Source organism: Salvelinus namaycush, unplaced genomic scaffold, assembly GCF_016432855.1.
Source record: "Salvelinus namaycush isolate Seneca unplaced genomic scaffold, SaNama_1.0 Scaffold301, whole genome shotgun sequence".
In the NCBI taxonomy this organism is placed as follows: Eukaryota; Metazoa; Chordata; class Actinopteri; order Salmoniformes; family Salmonidae; genus Salvelinus; species Salvelinus namaycush.
Genome location: NW_024059909.1, coordinates 133,565 through 159,304, shown reverse-complemented (window position 1 = coordinate 159,304; position 25,740 = coordinate 133,565). Strand labels below are relative to the sequence as shown.

Genomic DNA, 25,740 nt, shown 5'->3' with positions numbered 1-25,740 from the left:
GTGCTGTAGTGTGCTGCAGTGTGCTGTAGTGTGCTGTAGTGTGCTGTAGTGTGCTGCAGTGTGTTGTAGTGTGCTGTAGTGTGCTGTAGTGTGCTGTAGTATACTGTAGTGTGCTGTAGTGTGCTGTAGTGTGCTGTAGTGTGCTGTAGTGTGATGTAGTGTGTTGTAGTGTGCTGTAGTGTGCTGTAGTGTGCTGTAGTGTACTGTAGTGTGCTGTAGTATGTTGTAGTAGGATGTAGTGTGCTGTAGTGTGCTGTAGTGTGCTGTAGTGTGCTGTAGTGTGCTGTAGTGTGCTGTAGTGTGTTGTAGTGTGCTGTAGTGTGTTGTAATGTGCTGTAGTGTGCTGTAGTGTGTTGTAGTAAGCTGTAGTGTGCTGTAGTGTGCTGTAGTGTGCTGTAGTGTGCTGTAGTGTGCTGTAGTGTGCTGTAGTGTGCTGTAGTGTGTTGTAGTGTGCTCTAGTGTGCTGTAGTATGCTGTAGTGTGTTGTAGTGTGCTGTAGTATGTTGTAGTGTGCTGTAGTATGCTGTAGTGTGCTGTAGTGTGCTGTAGTGTGCTGTAGTGTGCTGTAGTGTGTTGTAGTGTGCTGTAGTGTGCTGTAGTGTGCTGTAGTGTGCTGTAGTGTGCTGCAGTGTGTTGTAGTGTGCTGTAGTGTGCTGTAGTGTGCTGTAGTATGTTGTAGTGTGCTGTAGTGTGCTGTAGTGTGCTATAGTGTGCTGTAGTGTGCTGTAGTGTGTTGTAGTAGGATGTAGTGTGCTGTAGTGTGCTGTAGTGTGCTGTAGTGTGTTGTAGTAAGCTGTAGTGTGTTGTAGTGTGCTGTATTGTGCTGTAGTATGCTGTAGTGTGTTGTAGTGTGCTGTAGTGTGTTGTAGTGTGATGTAGTGTGCTGTAGTGTGTTGTAGTGTGCTGTAGTGTGCTGTAGTGTGTTGTAGTGTGCTGTAGTGTGCTGTAGTATGCTGTAGTGTGCTGTAGTGTGATGTAGTGTGCTGTAGTGTGCTGTAGTGTGCTGTAGTGTGCTGTAGTGTGTTGTAGTATGCTGTAGTGTGCTGTAGTGTGCTGTAGTGTGCTGTAGTGTGCTGTAGTGTGCTGTAGTGTGCTGTAGTGTGCTGTAGTGTGCTGTCGTAGGATGTAGTGTGTTGTAGTGTGTTGTAGTGTGTTGTAGTATGCTGTAGTGTGTTGTAGTGTGCTGTAGTGTGCTGTAGTGTACTGTAGTGTGCTGTAGTGTGCTGTAGTGTGCTGTAGTGTGCTGTAGTGTGTTGTAGTGTGCTGTAGTGTGCTGTAGTGTGCTGTAGTGTACTGTAGTGTGCTGTAGTGTGCTGTAGTGTGCTGTAGTAGGATGTAGTGTGCTGTAGTGTGCTGTAGTGTGCTGTAGTGTGCTGTAGTGTGCTGTAGTGTGTTGTAGTGTGCTGTAGTGTGCTGTAGTATGTTGTAGTGTGTTGTAGTGTGTTGTAGTGTGCTGTAGTGTGCTGTAGTATGTTGTAGTGTGCTGTAGTGTGCTGTAGTGTGTTGTAGTGTGTTGTAGTGTGTTGTAGTGTGCTGTAGTGTGCTGTAGTGTGTTGTAGTGTGCTGTAGTGTGTTGTAGTGTGCTGTAGTGTGCTATAGTGTGTTGTAGTGTGCTGTAGTGTGCTGTAGTGTGCTGTAGTGTGCTGTAGTGTGCTGTAGTGTGTTGTAGTAGGATGTAGTGTGTTGTAGTGTGCTGTAGTGTGCTGTAGTGTGTTGTAGTATGCTGTAGTGTGCTGTAGTGTGCTGTAGTGTGCTGTAGTGTGCTGTAGTGTGCTGTAGTGTGTTGTAGTGTGCTGTAGTAGGATGTAGTGTGCTGTAGTGTGCTGTAGTGTGTTGTAGTGTGATGTAGTGTGCTGTAGTGTGTTGTAGTGTGCTGTAGTGTGCTGTAGTGTGCTGCAGTGTGCTGTAGTGTGCTGTAGTGTGCTGTAGTGTGCTGCAGTGTGTTGTAGTGTGTTGTAGTGTGCTGTAGTATACTGTAGTGTGCTGTAGTGTGCTGTAGTGTGCTGTAGTGTGCTGTAGTGTGATGTAGTGTGTTGTAGTGTGCTGTAGTGTGCTGTAGTGTGCTGTAGTGTGTTGTAGTGTGCTGTAGTGTGCTGTAGTGTGCTGTAGTGTGCTGTAGTAGGATGTAGTGTGCTGTAGTGTGCTGTAGTGTGCTGTAGTGTGTTGTAGTGTGCTGTAGTGTGCTGTAGTGTGCTGTAGTGTGCTGCAGTGTGTTGTAGTGTGCTCTAGTGTGCTGTAGTATGCTGTAGTGTGCCGTAGTGTGCTGTAGTATGTTGTAGTGTGCTGTAGTGTGTTGTAGTGTGCTGTAGTGTGTTGTAGTGTGTTGTAGTATGCTGTAGTGTGTTGTAGTGTGCTGTAGTGTGCTGTAGTGTGCTGTAGTATGTTGTAGTGTGCTGTAATGTGCTGTAGTGTGCTGTAGTGTGCTGTAGTGTGCTGTAGTGTGCTGTAGTAGGATGTAGTGTGCTGTAGTGTGCTGTAGTGTGCTGTAGTGTGCTGTAGTGTGTTGTAGTGTGCTGTAGTGTGTTGTAGTGTGCTGTAGTGTGCTGTAGTGTGCTGTAGTGTGCTGTAGTAGGATGTAGTGTGCTGTAGTGTGCTGTAGTAGGATGTAGTGTGATGTAGTGTGCTGTAGTGTGCTGTAGTGTGCTGTAGTGTGCTGTAGTATACTGTAGTGTGTTGTAGTGTGCTGTAGTGTGCTGTAGTGTGCTGTAGTGTGCTGTAGTGTGTTGTAGTGTGCTGTAGTGTGCTGTAGTGTGCTGTAGTGTGCTGTAGTGTGCTGTAGTGTGCTGTAGTAGGGTGTAGTGTGCTCTAGTGTGCTGTAGTGTGCTGTAGTATACTGTAGTGTGCTGTAGTGTGCTGTAGTGTGCTGTAGTGTGCTGTAGTGTGCTGTAGTGTGCTGTAGTAGGATGTAGTGTGCTGTAGTGTGCTGTAGTATGTTGTAGTGTGCTGTAGTGTGCTGTAGTGTACTGTAGTGTGCTGTAGTGTGCTGTAGTGTGCTGTAGTGTGCTGTAGTATGCTGTAGTGTGCTGTAGTGTGCTGTAGTATGTTGTAGTGTGCTGTAGTGTGCTGTAGTGTACTGTAGTGTGCTGTAGTGTGCTGTAGTATGCTGTAGTGTGCTGTAGTGTGCTGTAGTGTGATGTAGTGTGCTGTAGTGTGCTGTAGTGTGCTGTAGTGTGCTGTAGTGTGCTGTAGTGTGCTGTAGTGTGTTGTAGTGTGTTGTAGTATGCTGTAGTGTGTTGTAGTGTGCTGTAGTGTGTTGTAGTGTGCTGTAGTGTGCTGTAGTGTGTTGTAGTGTGCTGTAGTGTACTGTAGTGTGCTGTAGTGTGCTGTAGTGTGCTGTAGTGTGCTGTAGTATGCTGTAGTGTGCTGTAGTGTGCTGTAGTGTTCTGTAGTGTGCTGTAGTAGGGTGTAGTGTGCTCTAGTGTGCTGTAGTGTGCTGTAGTATACTGTAGTGTGCTGTAGTGTGCTGTAGTGTGATGTAGTGTGCTGTAGTGTGCTGTAGTGTGCTGTAGTGTGCTGTAGTAGGATGTAGTGTGCTGTAGTGTGCTGTAGTGTGCTGTAGTGTGTTGTAGTGTGCTGTAGTGTGCTGTAGTGTGCTGTAGTGTGCTGTAGTAGGATGTAGTGTGCTGTAGTGTGCTGTAGTGTGCTGTAGTGTGTTGTAGTGTGCTGTAGTAGGATGTAGTGTGCTGTAGTGTGCTGTAGTGTGCTGTAGTGTGCTGTAGTGTGTTGTAGTGTGCTGTAGTGTGCTGTAGTGTGCTGCAGTGTGTTGTAGTGTGCTCTAGTGTGCTGTAGTATGCTGTAGTGTGCTGTAGTGTGCTGTAGTATGTTGTAGTGTGCTGTAGTGTGTTGTAGTGTGCTGTAGTGTGTTGTAGTATGCTGTAGTGTGCTGTAGTGTGCTGTAGTGTGTTGTAGTATGCTGTAGTGTGTTGTAGTGTGCTGTAGTGTGTTGTAGTATGCTGTAGTGTGCTGTAGTGTGCTGTAGTGTGTTGTAGTGTGCTGTAGTGTGTTGTAGTGTGCTGTAGTGTGCTGTAGTGTGCTGTAGTAGGATGTAGTGTGCTGTAGTGTGCTGTAGTAGGATGTAGTGTGATGTAGTGTGCTGTAGTGTGCTGTAGTGTGCTGTAGTGTGCTGTAGTATACTGTAGTGTGTTGTAGTGTGCTGTAGTGTGCTGTAGTGTGCTGTAGTGTGTTGTAGTGTGCTGTAGTATGCTGTAGTGTGTTGTAGTGTGTTGTAGTGTGCTGTAGTGTGCTGTAGTGTGCTGTAGTAGGGTGTAGTGTGCTCTAGTGTGCTGTAGTGTGCTGTAGTATACTGTAGTGTGCTGTAGTGTGCTGTAGTGTGCTGTAGTGTGTTGTAGTGTGCTGTAGTGTGCTGTAGTGTGCTGTAGTAGGATGTAGTGTGCTGTAGTGTGCTGTAGTGTGCTGTAGTGTGCTGTAGTGTACTGTAGTGTGCTGTAGTGTGCTGTAGTGTGCTGTAGTGTGCTGTAGTGTACTGTAGTGTGCTGTAGTGTGCTGTAGTATGCTGTAGTGTGCTGTAGTGTGCTGTAGTGTGCTGTAGTGTGCTGTAGTGTGCTGTAGTGTGCTGTAGTGTGTTGTAGTGTGCTGTAGTGTGCTGTAGTGTGTTGTAGTGTGCTGTAGTGTGTTGTAGTGTGTTGTAGTATGCTGTAGTGTGTTGTAGTGTGCTGTAGTGTGTTGTAGTGTGCTGTAGTGTGCTGTAGTGTGCTGTAGTAGGGTATAGTGTGCTCTAGTGTGCTGTAGTGTGCTGTAGTGTGCTGTAGTGTGTTGTAGTATGCTGTAGTGTGTTGTAGTGTGTTGTAGTGTGTTGTAGTGTGCTGTAGTGTGCTGTAGTGTGCTGTAGTGTTCTGTAGTGTGCTGTAGTAGGGTGTAGTGTGCTGTAGTGTGCTGTAGTGTGCTGTAGTGTGCTGTAGTGTGCTGTAGTGTGCTGTAGTGTGCTGTAGTGTGCTGTAGTGTGCTGTAGTGTGCTGTAGTAGGATGTAGTGTGCTGTAGTGTGCTGTAGTGTGCTGTAGTGTGCTGTAGTGTGTTGTAGTGTGCTGTAGTGTGCTGTAGTGTGCTGTAGTGTGCTGCAGTGTGTTGTAGTGTGCTCTAGTGTGCTGTAGTGTGCTGTAGTGTGCTGTAGTGTGCTGTAGTGTGCTGTAGTGTGCTGTAGTGTGTTGTAGTGTGCTGTAGTGTGCTGTAGTGTGCTGTAGTGTGCTGTAGTGTGCTGTAGTAGGATGTAGTGTGCTGTAGTGTGCTGTAGTGTGCTGTAGTGTGCTGTAGTGTGTTGTAGTGTGCTGTAGTGTGCTGTAGTGTGTTGTAGTGTGCTGTAGTGTGTTGTAGTGTGTTGTAGTGTGTTGTAGTATGCTGTAGTGTGTTGTAGTGTGTTGTAGTATGCTGTAGTGTGCTGTAGTATGCTGTAGTGTGCTGTAGTGTGCTGTAGTATGTTGTAGTGTGCTCTAGTGTGCTGTAGTATGCTGTAGTGTGCTGTAGTGTGCTGTAGTATGTTGTAGTGTGCTGTAGTGTGCTGTAGTGTGCTGTAGTGTGCTGTAGTGTGCTGTAGTAGGATGTAGTGTGCTGTAGTGTGCTGTAGTGTGCTGTAGTGTGTTGTAGTGTGCTGTAGTGTGCTGTAGTGTGCTGTAGTGTGCTGTAGTGTGCTGTAGTAGGATGTAGTGTGCTGTAGTGTGCTGTAGTGTGCTGTAGTGTGCTGTAGTGTGCTGTAGTGTGCTGTAGTAGGATGTAGTGTGCTGTAGTAGGATGTAGTGTGATGTAGTGTGCTGTAGTGTGCTGTAGTGTGCTGTAGTATACTGTAGTGTGTTGTAGTGTGCTGTAGTGTGCTGTAGTGTGCTGTAGTGTGCTGTAGTAGGATGTAGTGTGCAGTAGTGTGCTGTAGTAGGGTTGGAGGGCTGGAGGGCATTTCCACCATATTCTTTAAGGCAGTCCATCCCTTTTAATTCCATGCTTGGGAGAATATCGTGTTTATTGAAGTCACATGTGGTGAATATCAGTAATAGACTGTCACAAACAGTCTGATCTCCTTCTCCTCCAGGCCACACGGGGCGCCTGCTCATGTCCCTGTGCTTCAGCAGTCTCAGCTTCCTGCTCTTCCACATCATCTACCAGATCACTGTCAACAGTCTACTGGCCGGGAACAACATAGACCCCGCCTTCAACTGTGAGTACTGAGCCTGTACCCTGATTTAACCCTGAATCTGTTTACCCCCGCCTAAACTGTTAGTACTGAGCCTGTACCCTGATTTAACCCTAACTCGGTTTACCCCCGCCTAAACTGTTAGTACTGAGCCTGTACCCTGATTTAACCCTAACTCGGTTTACCCCCGCCTAAACTGTTAGTACTGAGCCTGTACCCTGATTTAACCCTAAATCTGTTTACCCCCGCCTAAACTGTTAGTACTGAGCCTGTACCCTGATTTAACCCTAACTCGGTTTACCCCCGCCTAAACTGTTAGTACTGAGCCTGTACCCTGATTTAACCCTAACTCGGTTTACCCCCGCCTAAACTGTTAGTACTGAGTCTGTACCCTGATTTAACCCTAAATCTGTTTACCCCCGCCTAAACTGTTAGTACTGAGCCTGTACCCTGATTTAACCCTAACTCGGTTTACCCCCTCCTAAACTGTTAGTACTGAGCCTGTACCCTGATTTAACCCTAACTCGGTTTACCCCCTCCTAAACTGTTAGTACTGAGCCTGTACCCTGATTTAACCCTAACTCTGTTTACTAAACTGTGAGTAACTTCACACCTTATGCCTAATTTACACCATCGGGCCAAACTGAGCCGAGCCAAGCAGAGCTATACTGGCCTGGTTAGTTGATGTAGCCGTTCTGGAAAGGACAAATATATTAGGCAACACAGTGGGGTTTGGGTCGACCCTATAGTAGGGCGGCTGGTTCAAATCCCAGAGCCGACGAGGTGAAAAAATCTGTCGATGTGCCCTTGAGCAAGGCACTTAACCCTAATTGCTCCTATCAGTCGCTCTGGATAAGAGTGTCCGCTAAAGGACTGAAATGGAATCAGGCTCGAACACAACAACAACAGCTGTTCCGTTCATTTCCTGTCTGGTATATGTGCAGCTCGGTGCCTGACTTTTGACCCTCAGCATTGAGATGGTGTTCCAGAGCTGTAGATCACCCCAGTACAGGTGTAGCTCTCCTCTGTCTCTCCTGAGGGTAGATTCGTTTCAGTCAGGACATGTACTCACCACCCAATGCAAGGAACTACAGAGAAGGGTAACAAATGTTTTCTCAAATAGCATCTTAGACTAACCAGAACAGTACACCGCATACCGCTTGCTATCTCCAGGAAGTGTGAATGTGAGGTATGTAGTCAGTCCAACTGACCTGTTCTTCCCATACTGTTAATATCTGACCTGTTCTCCCATACTGTTAATATCTGACCTGTTCTCCTGTACTGTTAATATCTGACCTGTTCTCCCATACTGTTAATATCTGACCTGTTCTCCCATACTGTTAATATCTGACCTGTTCTCCCATACTGTTATTATCTGACCTGTTCTCACATACTGTTAATATCTGACCTGTTCTCACATACTGTTAATATCTGACCTGTTCTCCCATACTGTTAATATCTGACCTGTTCTCACATACTGTTAATATCTGACCTGTTCTCACATACTGTTAATATCTGACCTGTTCTCCGATACTGTTAATATCTGACCTGTTCTCCGATACTGTTAATATCTGACCTGTTCTCCGATACTGTTAATATCTGACCTATTCTCCCATACTGTTAATATCTGACCTGTTCTCCCATACTGTTAATATCTGACCTGTTCTCCCATACTGTTATTATCTGACCTGTTCTCCGATACTGTTAATATCTGACCTGTTCTCCCATACTGTTAATATCTGACCTGTTCTCCGATACTGTTAATATCTGACCTGTTCTCCCATACTGTTCATATCTGACCTGTTCTCCCATACTGTTAATATCTGACCTGTTCTCCCATACTGTTATTATCTGACCTGTTCTCCCATACTGTTAATATCTGACCTGTTCTCACATACTGTTAATATCTGACCTGTTCTCCCATACTGTTAATATCTGACCTGTTCTCACATACTGTTAATATCTGACCTGTTCTCACATACTGTTAATATCTGACCTGTTCTCACATACTGTTATTATCTGACCTGTTCTCACATACTGTTAATATCTGACCTGTTCTCACATACTGTTAATATCTGACCTGTTCTCACATACTGTTAATATCTGACCTGTTCTCCGATACTGTTAATATCTGACCTGTTCTCCCATACTGTTAATATCTGACCTGTTCTCCCATACTGTTAATATCTGACCTGTTCTCCCATACTGTTAATATCTGACCTGTTCTCCCATACTGTTAATATCTGACCTGTTCTCACATACTGTTAATATCTGACCTGTTCTCCCATACTGTTAATATCTGACCTGTTCTCACATACTGTTAATATCTGACCTGTTCTCCCATACTGTTAATATCTGACCTGTTCTCACATACTGTTAATATCTGACCTGTTCTCACATACTGTTAATATCTGACCTGTTCTCCGATACTGTTAATATCTGACCTGTTCTCCGATACTGTTAATATCTGACCTGTTCTCCCATACTGTTAATATCTGACCTGTTCTCCCATACTGTTAATATCTGACCTGTTCTCCCATACTGTTAATATCTGACCTGTTCTCCCATACTGTTATTATCTGACCTGTTCTCCGATACTGTTAATATCTGACCTGTTCTCCCATACTGTTAATATCTGACCTGTTCTCCGATACTGTTAATATCTGACCTGTTCTCCCATACTGTTAATATCTGACCTGTTCTCCCATACTGTTAATATCTGACCTGTTCTCCCATACTGTTATTATCTGACCTGTTCTCCCATACTGTTAATATCTGACCTGTTCTCACATACTGTTAATATCTGACCTGTTCTCCCATACTGTTAATATCTGACCTGTTCTCACATACTGTTAATATCTGACCTGTTCTCACATACTGTTAATATCTGACCTGTTCTCACATACTGTTATTATCTGACCTGTTCTCACATACTGTTAATATCTGACCTGTTCTCACATACTGTTAATATCTGACCTGTTCTCACATACTGTTAATATCTGACCTGTTCTCCGATACTGTTAATATCTGACCTGTTCTCCCATACTGTTAATATCTGACCTGTTCTCCCATACTGTTAATATCTGACCTGTCTGACCTGTTCTCACATACTGTTAATATCTGACCTGTTCTCCCATACTGTTAATATCTGACCTGTTCTCACATACTGTTAATATCTGACCTGTTCTCCCATACTGTTAATATCTGACCTGTTCTCACATACTGTTAATATCTGACCTGTTCTCCCATACTGTTAATATCTGACCTGTTCTCACATACTGTTAATATCTGACCTGTTCTCCCATACTGTTAATATCTGACCTGTTCTCCCATACTGTTAATATCTGACCTGTTCTCCCATACTGTTAATATCTGACCTGTTCTCCCATACTGTTAATATCTGACCTGTTCTCCCATACTGTTAATATCTGACCTGTTCTCCGATACTGTTAATATCTGACCTGTTCTCCCATACTGTTAATATCTGACCTGTTCTCCATACTGTTAATATCTGACCTGTTCTCACATACTGTTAATATCTGACCTGTTCTCCCATACTGTTAATATCTGACCTGTTCTCCATACTGTTAATATCTGACCTGTTCTCCCATACTGTTAATATCTGACCTGTTCTCCATACTGTTAATATCTGACCTGTTCTCCCATACTGTTAATATCTGACCTGTTCTCCCATACTGTTAATATCTGACCTGTTCTCCATACTGTTAATATCTGACCTGTTCTCCATACTGTTAATATCTGACCTGACCTATTCTCCCATACTGTTAATATCTGACCTGTTCTCCATACTGTTAATATCTGACCTGTTCTCACATACTGTTAATATCTGACGCCTGTTCTCACATACTGTTAATATCTGACCTGTTCCTCCCCATACTGTTATATCTGACCTGTTCTCACATACCGTTAATATCTGACCTGTTCTCACATACTGGTAATATCTGACCTGTTCTCACATACTGTTAATATCTGACCTGTTCTCACATACTGTAATATCTGACCTGTTCTTCCATACTTTATATTGACTGTTCTCACATACTGTTAATATGACCTTTCTCACATCTGTTAATATCTGAACTGTTCTTCCATACTGTTAATATCTGACCTGTTCTCACATACTGTTAATATCTGACCTGTTCTCACATACTGTTAATATCTGACCTGTTCTCACATACAATACATTCAGTGGATGAGGCAGAGTGCTGTTAATATCTCTTTTTGGAGACGAGGAAGAAATACTTACCTTAGTTGCATGCTCTGACTGTAAGTCGCTCTAACTAAGAGTGTCTGCTAAATGACCAAAATATTATGTAAATGTATAAAAAGGGATTACAAAATATTTAGGTAATTTTAATTTAGTTTCAGAACAGGTGTTTTAATAACCATATCTCACCTAGCCTCAAATCTCTCTGGTCTCAGTGGAAAACGGTACTAGACCACCAAAGTTTATTGCTCGTGTACACAGATCTGCAGTTGTTATAGCAGGGGCAGCGAAATGCTTATGTTGCTAGCGCCAACAGTGTAGTAGAATGTCTAGCAAATACAGAAATAATCAAAAAATCTAACAAGGAAATCAAAAAATGTCAGAATGAGTCCAAATAACAAACCAGAGTAGATATACAGTTGAAGTCGGAAGTTTACATACACTTAGCTTGGAGTCATTAAAACTCGTTTCTCAACCACTCCACAAATGTCTTGTTAACAAACTATAGTTTTGGCAAGTCGGTTAGGACATCTACTTTGTGCATGACACAAGTCATTTTTCCAACAACTGTTTACAGACAGATTATTTCACTTATAATTCACGGTATCACAATTCCAGTGGGTCAGAAGTTTACATACACTAAGTTGACTGTGCCTTTAAACAGCTTGGAAAATTCCAGAAAATGATGTCATGGCTATAGAAGCTTCTGATAGGCTAATTGATATCATTTGAGTCAATTGGAGGTGTACCTGTGGATGTATTTCAAGGCCTACCTTCAAACTCAGTGCCTCTTTGCTTGACATCATGGGAAAATCAAAAGAAAGCAGCCAAGACCTCAGAAAAATTGTGGACCTCCATAAGTCTGGTTCATCCTTGGGAGCAATTTCCAAATGCCTGAAGGTACCACGTTCATCTGTACAAACAATAGTACGCAAGTATAAACACCATGGGACCACGCAGCCGTCATACCGCTCAGGAAGGAGACGCGTTCTGTCTCCTAGAGATGAACGTACTTTGGTGTGAAAAGTGCAAATCAGTCCCAGAACAGCAGCAAAGGACCTTGTGAAGACGCTGGAGGAAACAGGTACAAAGTATCTATATCCAAAGTGAAACGAGTCCTATATCGACATAACCTGAAATGCCGCTCAGCAAGGAAGAAGCCTCTGCTCTAAAACCGCCATAAAAAAGCCAGCCTACGGTTTGCAAATGCACATGGGGACAAAGATCGTACTTTTTGGAGAAATGTCCTCTGGTCTGATGAAACAGAAATAGAACTGTTTGGCCATAATGACCATCGTTATGTTTGGAGGAAAATGGGGGATGCTTGCAAGTCGAAGAACACCATCCCAAACGTGAAGCACGGGGGTGGCAGCATCATGTTCTGGGGGTGCTTTGCTGCAGGAGAGACCGGTGCACTTCACAAAATAGATGGCATCATGAGGCAGGAAAATTATGGGAATATATTGAAGCCACATCTCAAGACATCAGTCAGGAAGTTAAAGCTTGGTCGCAAATGGGTCTTCCAAATGGATAATGACCCCAAGCATACTTCCAAAGTAGTGGCAAAATGGCTTAAGGACAACAAAGTCGAGGTGTTGGAGTGGCCATCACAAATCCTATAGAAAATGTGTGGGCAGAACTGAAAAAGCATGTGCGAGCAAGGAGGCCTTCAAACCTGACTCAGTTACACCAGCTCTGTCAGGAGGAATGGGCCAAAATTCACCCAATTTATTGTGGAAAGCTTGTGGAAGGCTACCCAAAATGTTTGACCCAAGTTAAACAATTTAAAGGCAATGCTACCAAATACTAATTGAGTGTATGTAAACTTCTGACCCACTGGGAATGTGATGAAAGACATAAAAGCTGAAATAAATCATTCTCTCTACTATTATTCTGACATTTCACCTTCTTAAAATAAAGTGGTGATCCTAACTGACCTAAGACAGGGACTTTTTACTAGGATTAAATGTCAGGAATTGTGAAAAACTGAGTTTAAATGTATTTGGCTAAGGTGTATGTAAACTTCCAACTTCAACTGTATTAGACTGAACAGTGTCAGAATCAGACTATTAATACGTGGTGTGTATAGACAGTATATAATTTGGAAAATAAATCCCTTCCCTCTGCTAGCTATCCTGGATGAGGCTTAATTCCCCTCACGTTACCCTAAGACATGTTGCATGCATAATGCTGTGTTATGATGCCAATGGGGCTCTAATGAGGCTCTAACACGGCTGCTATAGAATGTTGTAGTGTCATGTTAATGGGGTTCTAACATGGCTGTTATAGAATGTTGTCGTGTCATGTTAATGGGGCTCTAACATGGCTGTTATAGAATGTTGTCGTGTCATGTTAATGGGGTTCTAACATGGCTGTTATAGAATGTTGTCGTGTCATGTTAATGGGGCTCTAACATGGCTGTTATAGAATGTTGTCGTGTCATGTTAATGGGGTTCTAACATGGCTGTTATAGAATGTTGTCGTGTCATGTTAATGGGGTTCTAACATGACTGTTATAGAATGTTGTAGTGTCATGTTAATGGGGTTCTAACATGGCTGTTATAGAATGTTGTAGTGTCATGTTAATGGGGTTCTAACATGGCTGTTATAGAATGCTGTAGTGTCATGTTAATGGGGTTCTAACATGGCTGTTATAGAATGTTGTAGTGTCATGTTAATGAGGATCTAACATGGCTGTTATAGAATGTTGTAGTGTCATGTTAATGGGGTTCTAACATGGCTGTTATAGAATGTTGTAGTGTCATGTTAATGGGGTTCTAACATGGCTGTTATAGAATGTTGTAGTGTCATGTTAATGGGGTTCTAACATGGCTGTTATAGAATGTTGTAGTGTCATGTTAATGACCTCTAACATGGCTGTTATAGAATGTTGTAGTGTCATGTTAATGGGGTTCTAACATGGCTGTTATAGAATGTTGTAGTATCATGTTAATGGGGTTCTAACATGGCTGCTATAGAATGTTGTAGTGTCATGTTAATGGGGTTCTAACATGGCTGGTATAGAATGTTGTAGTGTCATGTTAATGGGGTTCTAACATGGCTGTTATAGAATGTTGTAGTGTCATGTTAATGGGGTTCTAACATGGCTGGTATAGAATGTTGTAGTGTCATGTTAATGGGGTTCTAACATGGCTGTTATAGAATGTTGTAGTGTCATGTTAATGGGGTTCTAACATGGCTGTTATAGAATGTTGTAGTGTCATGTTAATGGGGTTCTAACATGGCTGTTATAGAATGTTGTAGTGTCATGTTAATGGGGTTCTAACATGGCTGTTATAGAATGTTGTAGTGTCATGTTAATGAGCTCTAACATGGCTGTTATAGAATGTTGTAGTGTCATGTTAATGGGGTTCTAACATGGCTGTTATAGAATGTTGTAGTGTCATGTTAATGGGGTTCTAACATGGCTGTTATAGAATGTTGTAGTGTCATGTTAATGGGGTTCTAACATGGCTGCTATAGAATGTTGTAGTGTCATGTTAATGGGGTTCTAACATGGCTGTTATAGAATGTTGTAGTGTCATGTTAATGGGGTTCTAACATGGCTGGTATAGAATGTTGTAGTGTCATGTTAATGGGGTTCTAACATGGCTGCTATAGAATGTTGTAGTGTCATGTTAATTGGGTTCTAACATGGCTGTTATAGAATGTTGTAGTGTCATGTTAATGGGGTTCTAACATGGCTGTTATAGAATGTTGTAGTGTCATGTTAATGGGGTTCTAACATGGCTGTTATAGAATGTTGTAGTGTCATGTTAATGAGCTCTAACATGGCTGTTATAGAATGTTGTAGTGTCATGTTAATGGGGTTCTAACATGGCTGTTATAGAATGTTGTAGTGTCATGTTAATGGGGTTCTAACATGGCTGTTATAGAATGTTGTAGTGTCATGTTAATGGGGTTCTAACATGGCTTTTATAGAATGTTGTAGTGTCATGTTAATGACCTCTAACATGGCTGTTATAGAATGTTGTAGTGTCATGTTAATGGGGTTCTAACATGGCTGTTATAGAATGTTGTAGTGTCATGTTAATGGGGTTCTAACATGGCTGTTATAGAATGTTGTAGTGTCATGTTAATGGGGTTTTAACATGGCTGTTATAGAATGTTGTAGTGTCATGTTAATGGGGTTCTAACATGGCTGGTATAGAATGTTGTAGTGTCATGTTAATGGGGTTCTAACATGGCTGCTATAGAATGTTGTAGTGTCATGTTAATGGGGTTCTAACATGGCTGGTATAGAATGTTGTAGTGTCATGTTAATGGGGTTCTAACATGGCTGTTATAGAATGTTGTAGTGTCATGTTAATGGGGTTCTAACATGGCTGTTATAGAATGTTGTAGTGTCATGTTAATGGGGTTCTAACATGGCTGTTATAGAATGTTGTAGTGTCATGTTAATGAGCTCTAACATGGCTGTTATAGAATGTTGTAGTGTCATGTTAATGGGGTTCTAACATGGCTGTTATATAATGTTGTAGTGTCATGTTAATGGGGTTCTAACATGGCTGTTATAGAATGTTGTAGTGTCATGTTAATGGCGTTCTAACATGGCTTTTATAGAATGTTGTAGTGTCATGTTAATGACCTCTAACATGGCTGTTATAGAATGTTGTAGTGTCATGTTAATGGGGTTCTAACATGGCTGTTATAGAATGTTGTAGTGTCATGTTAATGGGGTTCTAACATGGCTGTTATAGAATGTTGTAGTGTCATGTTAATGGGGTTCTAACATGGCTGCTATAGAATGTTGTAGTGTCATGTTAATGGGGTTCTAACATGGCTGGTATAGAATGTTGTAGTGTCATGTTAATGGGGTTCTAACATGGCTGCTATAGAATGTTGTAGTGTCATGTTAATGGGGTTCTAACATGGCTGGTATAGAATGTTGTAGTGTCATGTTAATGGGGTTCTAACATGGCTGCTATAGAATGTTGTAGTGTCATGTTAATGGGGTTCTAACATGGCTGTTATAGAATGTTGTAGTGTCATGTTAATGGGGTTCTAACGTGGCTGTTATAGAATGTTGTAGTGTCATGTTAATGGGGTTCTAACGTGGCTGTTATAGAATGTTGTAGTGTCATGTTAATGGGGTTCTAACATGGCTGTTATAGAATGTTGTAGTGTCATGTTAATGGGGTTCTAACATGGCTGTTATAGAATGTTGTAGTGTCATGTTAATGAGCTCTAACATGAATGTTATAGAATGTTGTAGTGTCATGTTAATGGGGTTCTAACATGGCTGCTATAGAATGTTGTAGTGTCATGTTAATGGGGTTCTAACATGGCTGTTATAGAATGTTGTAGTGTCATGTTAATGACCTCTAACATGGCTGTTATAGAATGTTGTAGTGTCATGTTAATGGGGTTCTAACATGGCTGTTATAGAATGTTGTAGTGTCATGTTAATGGGGTTCTAACATGGCTGTTATAGAATGTTGTAGTGTCATGTTAATGGGGTTCTAACATGGCTGTTATAGAATGTTGTAGTGTCATGTTAATGGGGTTCTAACATGGCTGTTATAGAATGTTGTAGTGTCATGTTAATGGGGCTCTAACATGGCTGTTATAGAATGTTGTAGTGTCATGTTAATGGGGTTCTAACATGGCTGTTATAGAATGTTGTAGTGTCATGTTAATGGGGTTCTAACATGGCTGTTATAGAATGTTGTAGTGTCATGTTAATGGGGTTCTAACATGGCTGTTATAGAATGTTGTAGTGTCATGTTAATGGGGCTCTAACATGGCTGTTATAGAATGTTGTAGTGGCATGTTAATTAGGCTCTAACATGGCTGGTATAGAATGTTGTAGTGTCATGTTAATGGGGTTCTAACATGGCTGTTATAGAATGTTGTAGTGTCATGTTAATGGGGTTCTAGCATGGCTGTTATAGAATGTTGTAGTGTCATGTTAATGGGGTTCTAACATGGCTGTTATAGAATGTTGTAGTATCATGTTAATGGGGTTCTAACATGGCTGTTATAGAATGTTGTAGTATCATGTTAATGGGGTTCTAACATGGCTGTTATAGAATGTTGTAGTGTCATGTTAATGGGGTTCTAACATGGCTGTTATAGAATGTTGTAGTGTCATGTTATTGGGGTTCTAACATGGCTGTTATAGAATGTTGTAGTGTCATGTTAATGGGGTTCTAACATGGCTGCTATAGAATGTTGTAGTGTCATGTTAATGGGGTTCTAACATGGCTGTTATAGAATGTTGTAGTGTCATGTTAATGGGGTTCTGACATGGCTGTTATAGAATGTTGCAGTGTCATGTTAATGGGGTTCTAACATGGCTGTTATAGAATGTTGTAGTGTCATGTTAATGGAGCTCTAACATTTTTTATCTACTTCACTTGCTTTGGCAATGTTAACATGTGTTTCCCATGCCAATAATGCCCTTAAAATTAAATTGAAATTGAGAGACAGAAAGGGTTTGAGAGAGACAGTGAGAGACAGGGAGAGAGAGAAAGACAGACAGACAGACAGAGAAAGTGAGAGTGAGAGAGATTGTGAGAAAGAGAGCAACCGGGAGAGAGAGAGAGAGATCGAGAGAGAGAGAGCACCAATTTGTAGAGCGAGAAGAGGTAGCCTAAAATGACTGAGACCTGTCAGAAGAAAGATGTGTCTGTGTTGAGTTGTGTTTGTTGGTACAGTCTGCCTCTGTAGTGTCTGAACCATAGAGATGGAATGGATAGAGCGGACCTCTCCATTCAGGTCATAATGGGTGGAGATTCTATTTCAACGGTCTCCACAACAACACTACCATCAGTAGGATATTCAACACCTAACTACTCACCTAATAAACCTTCACATTGATTTGTCATTAGTCTAGATTAGTCTGTAGTCTCCAGTCACAATGTGATGATGTGTTTTCTCTGGAACTAAGGCATTATCAGCCGTGGGTCATGTTCTGCATGAGGTGAATAGAAAATAATAGAATACCTGGAAATGTGTCTTGAAATACACAACAGCGATCAGGAACACTTCAGGTAGCAGGGAAACGAAGCCCTACCTGCAGAGAAACGAAGTCCTACCTGCAGGGAAACGAAGTCCTACCTGCAGAGAAACGAAGTCCTACCTGCAGGGAAACGAAGTCCTACCTGCAGAGAAACGAAGTCCTACCTGCAGGGAAACGAAGCCCTACCTGCAGAGAAACAAAGCCCTTCCTGCAGGGAAAGGAAGCCCTTCCTGCAGAGAAACAAAGCCCTTCCTGCAGAGAAACGAAGCCCTACCTGCAGGGAAACGAAGCCCTACCTGCAGAGAAACGAAGCCCTACCTGCAGGGAAACGAAGCCCTACCTGCAGAGAAACGAAGCCCTACCTGCAGAGAAACGAAGCTCTACCTGCAGAGAAACGAAGCCCTACCTGCAGAGAAACGAAGCCCTACCTGCAGGGAAATGAAGCCCTACCTGCAGAGAAACGAAGCACTACCTGCAGAGAAACGAAGCCCTACCTGCAGAGAAATGAAGCCCTACCTGCAGGGAAACGAAGCCCTACCTGCAGAGAAACGAAGCCCTTCCTGCAGAGAAACGAAGCCCTACCTGCAGAGAAACGAAGCCCTACCTGCAGAGAAACGAAGTCCTACCTGCAGAGAAACGAAGCCCTACCTGCAGGGAAACGAAGCCCTACCTGCAGGGAAACGAAGCCCTACCTGCAGGGAAACGAAGCCCTACCTGCAGAGAAACGAAGCCCTACCTGCAGAGAAACGAAGCCCTACCTGCAGAGAAACGAAGCCCTTCCTGCAGAGAAACGAAGCCCTACCTGCAGAGAAACGAAGCCCTACCTGCAGGGAAACGAAGCCCTACCTGCAGAGAAACGAAGCCCTACCTACAGAGAAACGAAGCCCTACCTACAGAGAAACGAAGCCCTTCCTGCAGAGAAACGAAGCCCTACCTGCAGGGAAACGAAGCTCTACCTGTAGAGAAACGAAAGTCCTACCAGCAGAGAAACGAAGCCCTACCTACAGAGAAACGAAGCCCTACCTGCAGAGAAACGAAGCTCTACCTGTAGAGAAACGAAGCTCTACCTGTAGAGAAACGAAAGTCCTACCAGCAGAGAAACGAAGCCAAGCCCTACCTACTCTGATGATGTCCTTCTGTGTTTTCTCTCCAGGTTCCACGTGGGAGAGATCCATACGACAGATCGGCTTTGAGAGGTAAGAGATAAGGAAAACATGTACAGTACATAGATAAGAGTTAATAAAGTGAATAATGTTATTATTATATACAGTATTTCTGCTGTATATCTCATGTGCATAATTTCTGACGTTAATAAAATATCAAACCTGAATAGAAATGTCACACATTAGAGGACAGCAGAACATACCACAGATGAAAATATACTGTGAAATATATCACCCACTATCTGTCTTAGAGATATGGAACACATACTAGGTTTCTAAATGCTTCTGATGGATCTGACCTGTCCTTCTCAACCTGTGGTTTCTGTTGACGTTAAACCTCATTATGTCTGTCAGTCTGTTGATGTTAAACCTCATTATGTCTGTCAATCTATTGATGTTAAACCTCATTGTGTCTGTCAGTCTGTTGATGTTAAACATCATTATGTCTGTCAGTCTGTTGGCGTTAAACCTCATTATGTCTGTCAGTCTGTTGGCGTTAAACCTCATTATGTCTGTCAGTCTGTTAACGTTAAACCTCGTTATGTCTGTCAGTCTGTTGATGTTAAACCTCATTATGTCTGTCAGTCTGTTGGCGATAAACCTCCTTATGTCTGTCAGTCATTTATCTACACTGATTGAAGTGGATTTACTTCTTTAGGACTGGGGGGCAGTATTGAGTAGCTTGGATAAAAAGGTGCCCAGAGTAAACTGCCTGCTACTCAGTCCTAAAAGCTAGAATATGCATATCATTTGTAGATTTGGATAGAAAACACTCTGAAGTTTCTAAAACTGTTTGAATGATGTATGTGAGTATAACAGAACTCATATGGCAGGCAAAAACCTGAGAAAAAATCCAACTAGGAAGTGGGAAATCTGAGGTTTGTAGTGTTTCAACTCTTTGTCTATCCAAGATACAATGGAAATGGGGTCATATTGCACTTCCTAAGGCTTCCACTAGATGTCAACAGTCTTTAGAACCGTGTTTGATGCTTCTACTGTGAAGGGGGGGGGCGAATGGGAGCTGAATGAGTCAAAGGTCTGCCCGAGTGGCATGAGCTGGTCATGCACGTTCACGTGAGAGGTATCTCTCGTTCCAGTGCAATTCTACAGACAAAGGAATTCTCCGGTTGGAACATTATTGAAGATTTATGATAAAAACATCCTAAAGGTGATTCCATACTTAGTTTGACATGTTTCTACGAACTGTAATATGACTTTTTGTCTGAACTTTCGCCTGGACCTGCCCGCGCGTCGTGAGTTTGGATTGTGTACTAAACGCGCAAACGACAAGGAGGTATTTGGACATAAATGATTGACTTTATCGAACAAATCAAACATTTATTGTGGAACTGGGATTCCTGGGAGTGCATTCTGATGAAGATCATCAAAGGTAAGTGAATATTTATAATGCTATTTCTGACTTTGTTGACTCCATAACATGGCGGATATCTGTATGGCTTGTTTGGGCTCTGAGCGCTGTACTCAGATTATTGCATGGTGTGCTTTTTCGGTAAAGCTTTTTTGAAATCTGACACAGCTGTAACGGCTTTCCTCCTCCTCTTCATCCGAAGAGGAGGAGCAGGGATTGAACCAAAATGCAGCGTTGTGTGATGACATGATTTATTTAAACAAGACGAAAAAACGAACTACACTTGAATAATTAACAAAACAAATAAACGATGTAGACAGACCTGGACGACGAACTTACATGAAACACGAAGAACGCAATAACAGGAAAACGGCTCTGGACGCTCATGGCTCGCTGACGGCTCTGGCAGATCCTGTCTGGTTGGCGGCTCTGGCAGATCCTGTCTGGTTGGCGGCTCTGGCAGATCCTGTCTGGTTGGCGGCTCTGGCAGATCCTGTCTGGTTGGCGGCTCTGGCAGATCCTGACTGACGAATGGCTCTAGCGGCTCCTGACTGACTAACGGCTCTGACGGCTCGGGACAGACGGGCGGCTCTAATGGCTCGGGACAGACGGATGGCTCAGACGGCACTGGGCAGACGGATGGCTCAGACGGCACTGGGCAGACGGATGGCTCAGATAGCGCTGGGGAGACGGATGGCTCAGATGGCGCTGGGGAGACGGATGGCTCAGATGACGCTAGGGAGACGGATGGCTCTGGCCGGATGAGGCGCACTGTAGGCCTGGTGCGTGGTGCCGGAACTGGAGGCACCAGGCTAAGGACACGCACCTTCAGGCTAGTGCGGGGAGCAGGGACAGGGCACACTGACCTCTCGAAGCGCACTATAGGCCTGGTGCGTGGTACCGGCACTGGTGGTACCGGGCTAAGGGCACGCACCTCAGGGCGAGTGCGGGGAGAAGGAACAGTGCGTACAGGGCTCTGGAGACGCACAGGTGGCTTAGTGCGTGGTGCCGGAACTGGAGGCACTGGGCTGGGGCGGGGAGGTGGCGCCGGAAATACCGGACCGTGCAGGCGTACTGGCTCCCTTGAGCATTGAGCCTGCCCAACCTTACCTGGTTGAATGCTCCCCGTTGCCCGACCAGTGCGGGGAGGTGGAATAACCCGCACCGGGCTATGTAGGCGAACCGGGGACACCATGCGTAAGGCTGGTGCCATGTAAGCCGGCCCGAGGAGACCTACTGGTGGCCAGATATGTAGGGCCGGCTTCATGACATCCGGCTCAACGCTCAATCTAGCCCTACCAGTGCGGGGAGGTGGAATAACCCGCACCGGGCTATGAACACGTACAGGAGACACCGTGCGCTCTACTGCGTAACACGGTGTCTGCCCGTACTCCCGCTCTCCACGGTTAGCCTGGGAAGTGGGCGCAGGTCTCCTACCTGCCCTTGGCCCACTACCTCTTAGCACCCCCCCAAGAAATTTTTGGGGTTTCTTCTCGGGCTTCCTTGCTAGCCGCGTACCTTCATATCTCCGGTCTTGAGCTTGATTCTCCGGCTTCCAGCCACGTCTCCTTGCTGCCTCCTCATACCACCGCTCTTGGGCTCTCGCTGCCTCCATCTCCTCACGAGCGCGGCGATATTCCCCAATATGTGCCCAGTGTCCTTTTCCCTCCAAGACTTCTTCCCATGTCCAAGACTCCTGTTTAGTAGGCCACTGCTCGAACTTACGCTGCTTGGTTCTGGATTGGTGGGTGGTTCTGTAACGGCTTTCCTCCTCCTCTTCATCCGAAGAGGAGGAGCAGGGATTGAACCAAAATGCAGCGTTGTGTGATGACATGATTTATTTAAACAAGACGAAAAAACGAACTACACTTGAATAATTAACAAAACAAATAAACGATGTAGACAGACCTGGACGACGAACTTACATGAAACACGAAGAACGCAATAACAGGAAAACTGACTACATAAAACGAACGAACAAACAAAACCGAAAACAGTCCCGTGTGGCGTAACATACAGACACTGACACAGGAGACAACCACCCACGACAAACAAAGTGAAAACACCTACCTTAATATGATTCTCAATCAGAGGAGATGATAACCACCTGCCTCTAATTGAGAACCATATCAGGTACCCAAAACCAACATAGAAACAGAAAACATAGACTGCCCACCCAAACTCACGTCCTGACCAACTAACACATACAAAAACTAACAGAAAACAGGTCAGGAACGTGACATAACCCCCCCCTTAAGGTGCGAACTCCGGGTGCACCAGCACAAAGTCTAGGGGAGGGTCTGGGTGGGCGTCTGACCACGGTGGTGTCTCAGGCTCTGGGCGAGGTCCCCACCCCACCATAGTCAATCCCAGCTTACGTCTCCCCCTTAAAATGACCAACCTCATTTTACACCCACTTACTTTTAATGGTAACCTTAATATAAGGGGCAGCACCGGGACAAGGGGCAGCACCGGGATAAGGTAGCTCAGGACAGAGATATAGCACAGGACAGAGAGGTAGGTCAGGATAGAGAGGTAGCTCAGGATAGAGGGGCAACTCCGGACTGAAGGGCAGCTCCGGACAGAGAGACAGCTCTGGACTGAGGGGCAGTTCTGGATAAATGGCCGCTCTGGGCTGAGGGGCAGCTCATGACTGGCTGACGGCTCTGGACGCTCATGGCTGGCTGACGGCTCTGGACGCTCATGGCTGGCTGACGGCTCTGGACGCTCATGGCTGGCTGACGGCTCTGGACGCTCATGGCTGGCTGACGGCTCTGGACGCTCATGGCTCGCTGACGGCTCTGGCAGATCCTGTCTGGTTGGCGGCTCTGGCAGATCCTGTCTGGTTGGCGGCTCTGGCAGATCCTGTCTGGTTGGCGGCTCTGGCAGATCCTGTCTGGTTGGCGGCTCTGGCAGATCCTGACTGACGAATGGCTCTAGCGGCTCCTGACTGACTAACGGCTCTGACGGCTCGGGACAGACGGGCGGCTCTAATGGCTCGGGACAGACGGATGGCTCAGACGGCACTGGGCAGACGGATGGCTCAGACGGCACTGGGCAGACGGATGGCTCAGATAGCGCTGGGGAGACGGATGGCTCAGATGGCGCTGGGGAGACGGATGGCTCAGATGACGCTAGGGAGACGGATGGCTCTGGCCGGATGAGGCGCACTGTAGGCCTGGTGCGTGGTGCCGGAACTGGAGGCACCAGGCTAAGGACACGCACCTTCAGGCTAGTGCGGGGAGCAGGGACAGGGCACACTGACCTCTCGAAGCGCACTATAGGCCTGGTGCGTGGTACCGGCACTGGTGGTACCGGGCTAAGGGCACGCACCTCAGGGCGAGTGCGGGGAGAAGGAACAGTGCGTACAGGGCTCTGGAGACGCACAGGTGGCTTAGTGCGTGGTGCCGGAACTGGAGGCACTGGGCTGGGGCGGGGAGGTGGCGCCGGAAATACCGGACCGTGCAGGCGTACTGGCTCCCTTGAGCATTGAGCCTGCCCAACCTTACCTGGTTGAATGCTCCCCGTTGCCCGACCAGTGCGGGGAGGTGGAATAACCCGCACCGGGCTATGTAGGCGAACCGGGGACACCATGCGTAAGGCTGGTGCCATGTAAGCCGGCCCGAGGAGACCTACTGGTGGCCAGATATGTAGGGCCGGCTTCATGACATCCGGCTCAACGCTCAATCTAGCCCTACCAGTGCGGGGAGGTGGAATAACCCGCACCGGGCTATGAACACGTACAGGAGACACCGTGCGCTCTACTGCGTAACACGGTGTAGGCCCGTACTCCCGCTCTCCACGGTTAGCCTGGGAAGTGGGCGCAGGTCTCCTACCTGCCCTTGGCCCACTACCTCTTAGCCCCCCCCCCAAGAAATTTTTGGGGTTTCTTCTCGGGCTTCCTTGCTAGCCGCGTACCTTCATATCTCCGGTCTTGAGCTTGATTCTCCGGCTTCCAGCCACGTCTCCTTGCTGCCTCCTCATACCACCGCTCTTGGGCTCTCGCTGCCTCCATCTCCTCACGAGCGCGGCGATATTCCCCAATATGTGCCCAGTGTCCTTTTCCCTCCAAGACTTCTTCCCATGTCCAAGACTCCTGTTTAGTAGGCCACTGCTCGAACTTACGCTGCTTGGTTCTGGATTGGTGGGTGGTTCTGTAACGGCTTTCCTCCTCCTCTTCATCCGAAGAGGAGGAGCAGGGATTGAACCAAAATGCAGCGTTGTGTGATGACATGATTTATTTAAACAAGACGAAAAAACGAACTACACTTGAATAATTAACAAAACAAATAAACGATGTAGACAGACCTGGACGACGAACTTACATGAAACACGAAGAACGCAATAACAGGAAAACTGACTACATAAAACGAACGAACAAACAAAACCGAAAACAGTCCCGTGTGGCGTAACATACAGACACTGACACAGGAGACAACCACCCACGACAAACAAAGTGAAAACACCTACCTTAATATGATTCTCAATCAGAGGAGATGATAACCACCTGCCTCTAATTGAGAACCATATCAGGTACCCAAAACCAACATAGAAACAGAAAACATAGACTGCCCACCCAAACTCACGTCCTGACCAACTAACACATACAAAAACTAACAGAAAACAGGTCAGGAACGTGACAACAGCGGTTGCATTAAGGAGAAGTTTATCTGAAGTTCCATGCATAACACGTGTATTTTCCTCAACATTTATAATGAGTATTTCTGTAAATTGATGTGGCTCTATGCAAAATCACCGGATGTTTTGGAAGCAAAACATTACTGAACGTAACGCGCCAATGTAAACTGAGAGTTTTGGATATAAATATGAACTTTATCGAACAAAACATACATGTATTGTGTAACATGAAGTCCTATGAGTGTCATCTGATGAAGATCATCAAAGGTTAGTGATTCATTTTGTCTCTATTTCTGTTTTTTTGTGACTTCTCTCTTTGGCTGGAAAAATGGCTGTGTTTTTCTGTGACTATGTACTGACCTAACATAATCGTTTGGTGTGCTTTTGTCGTACAGCCTTTTTGAAATCTGTCACGTTGGCTGGATTCACAACAAGTGTAGCTTTAATTTGGTGTATTGCATGTGTGATTTCATGAAAGTTACATTTTTTATAGTAATTTATTTGAATTTGTCGCTCTGCATTTTTACTGGATGTTGGCCATGTGGGACGCTTGCGTATCCCAGAGAGATTAACAAGTGATATATATATAAGAGATCATAGTTTTCACCTGGATTCACCTGGTCAGTCTATGTCATGGAAAGGTCATGTTTTGTAGAGAAACTGAATCTGTGAACATAGAACTCAGTGGTTTCTCCATGAAGTGGCACGATCAGACAACGAAGGCCTCGGGCTAGTCCAACGAGGGAGGGGTGTGCCTTTTAATAAACAACAACTGGTGCGCTGCTTCCAGTACGAGGGAGGGGTGTGCCTTTTAATAAACAACAACTGGTGCGCTGCTTCCAGTTTGAAGGAAATCTTAAGATTTTGCTCACCTGATATAGAATACCTCATGCTAAGCTGCAGACCTTTTTTTTGAATCTACTAAGAGAGTTCTCATCCGTAATTATCAAGGCTTTCTACATTTCTCCAACGCCACTCTGGCGACTCAACGAACTGTATTGAGCCATAAACAAAACAAGAACGCACACAGACTTTAACGAGGGGAGACTTAAAACCATCCGACCTCATTTCTACCAACCTGTCTCCTGCACCACTAGCGGGCGCTAAAACTCCAGGCCGCTTTTATTCTACACATAGAAATGCATAACAGGCAAATCTGACCACGACTCTAACCTCCTGCTTCCTGTTTACAAACAAAAGCTAAAACAGGAAGTACCAGTGCG

General features: G+C 44.7%; 1 protein-coding gene across 1 annotated transcript in view; it reads left to right on the top strand.

Annotated features, from left to right (window-relative positions):
- Positions 1-25,740, top strand: part of LOC120039812 (piezo-type mechanosensitive ion channel component 2-like) — a 175,871-nt gene that overhangs the window by 25,175 nt on the left and 124,956 nt on the right. The window contains 2 exon segments of the mRNA XM_038985183.1: positions 6,036-6,161; positions 18,501-18,543. Coding sequence (XP_038841111.1) covers positions 6,036-6,161; positions 18,501-18,543 — 169 coding nt within the window.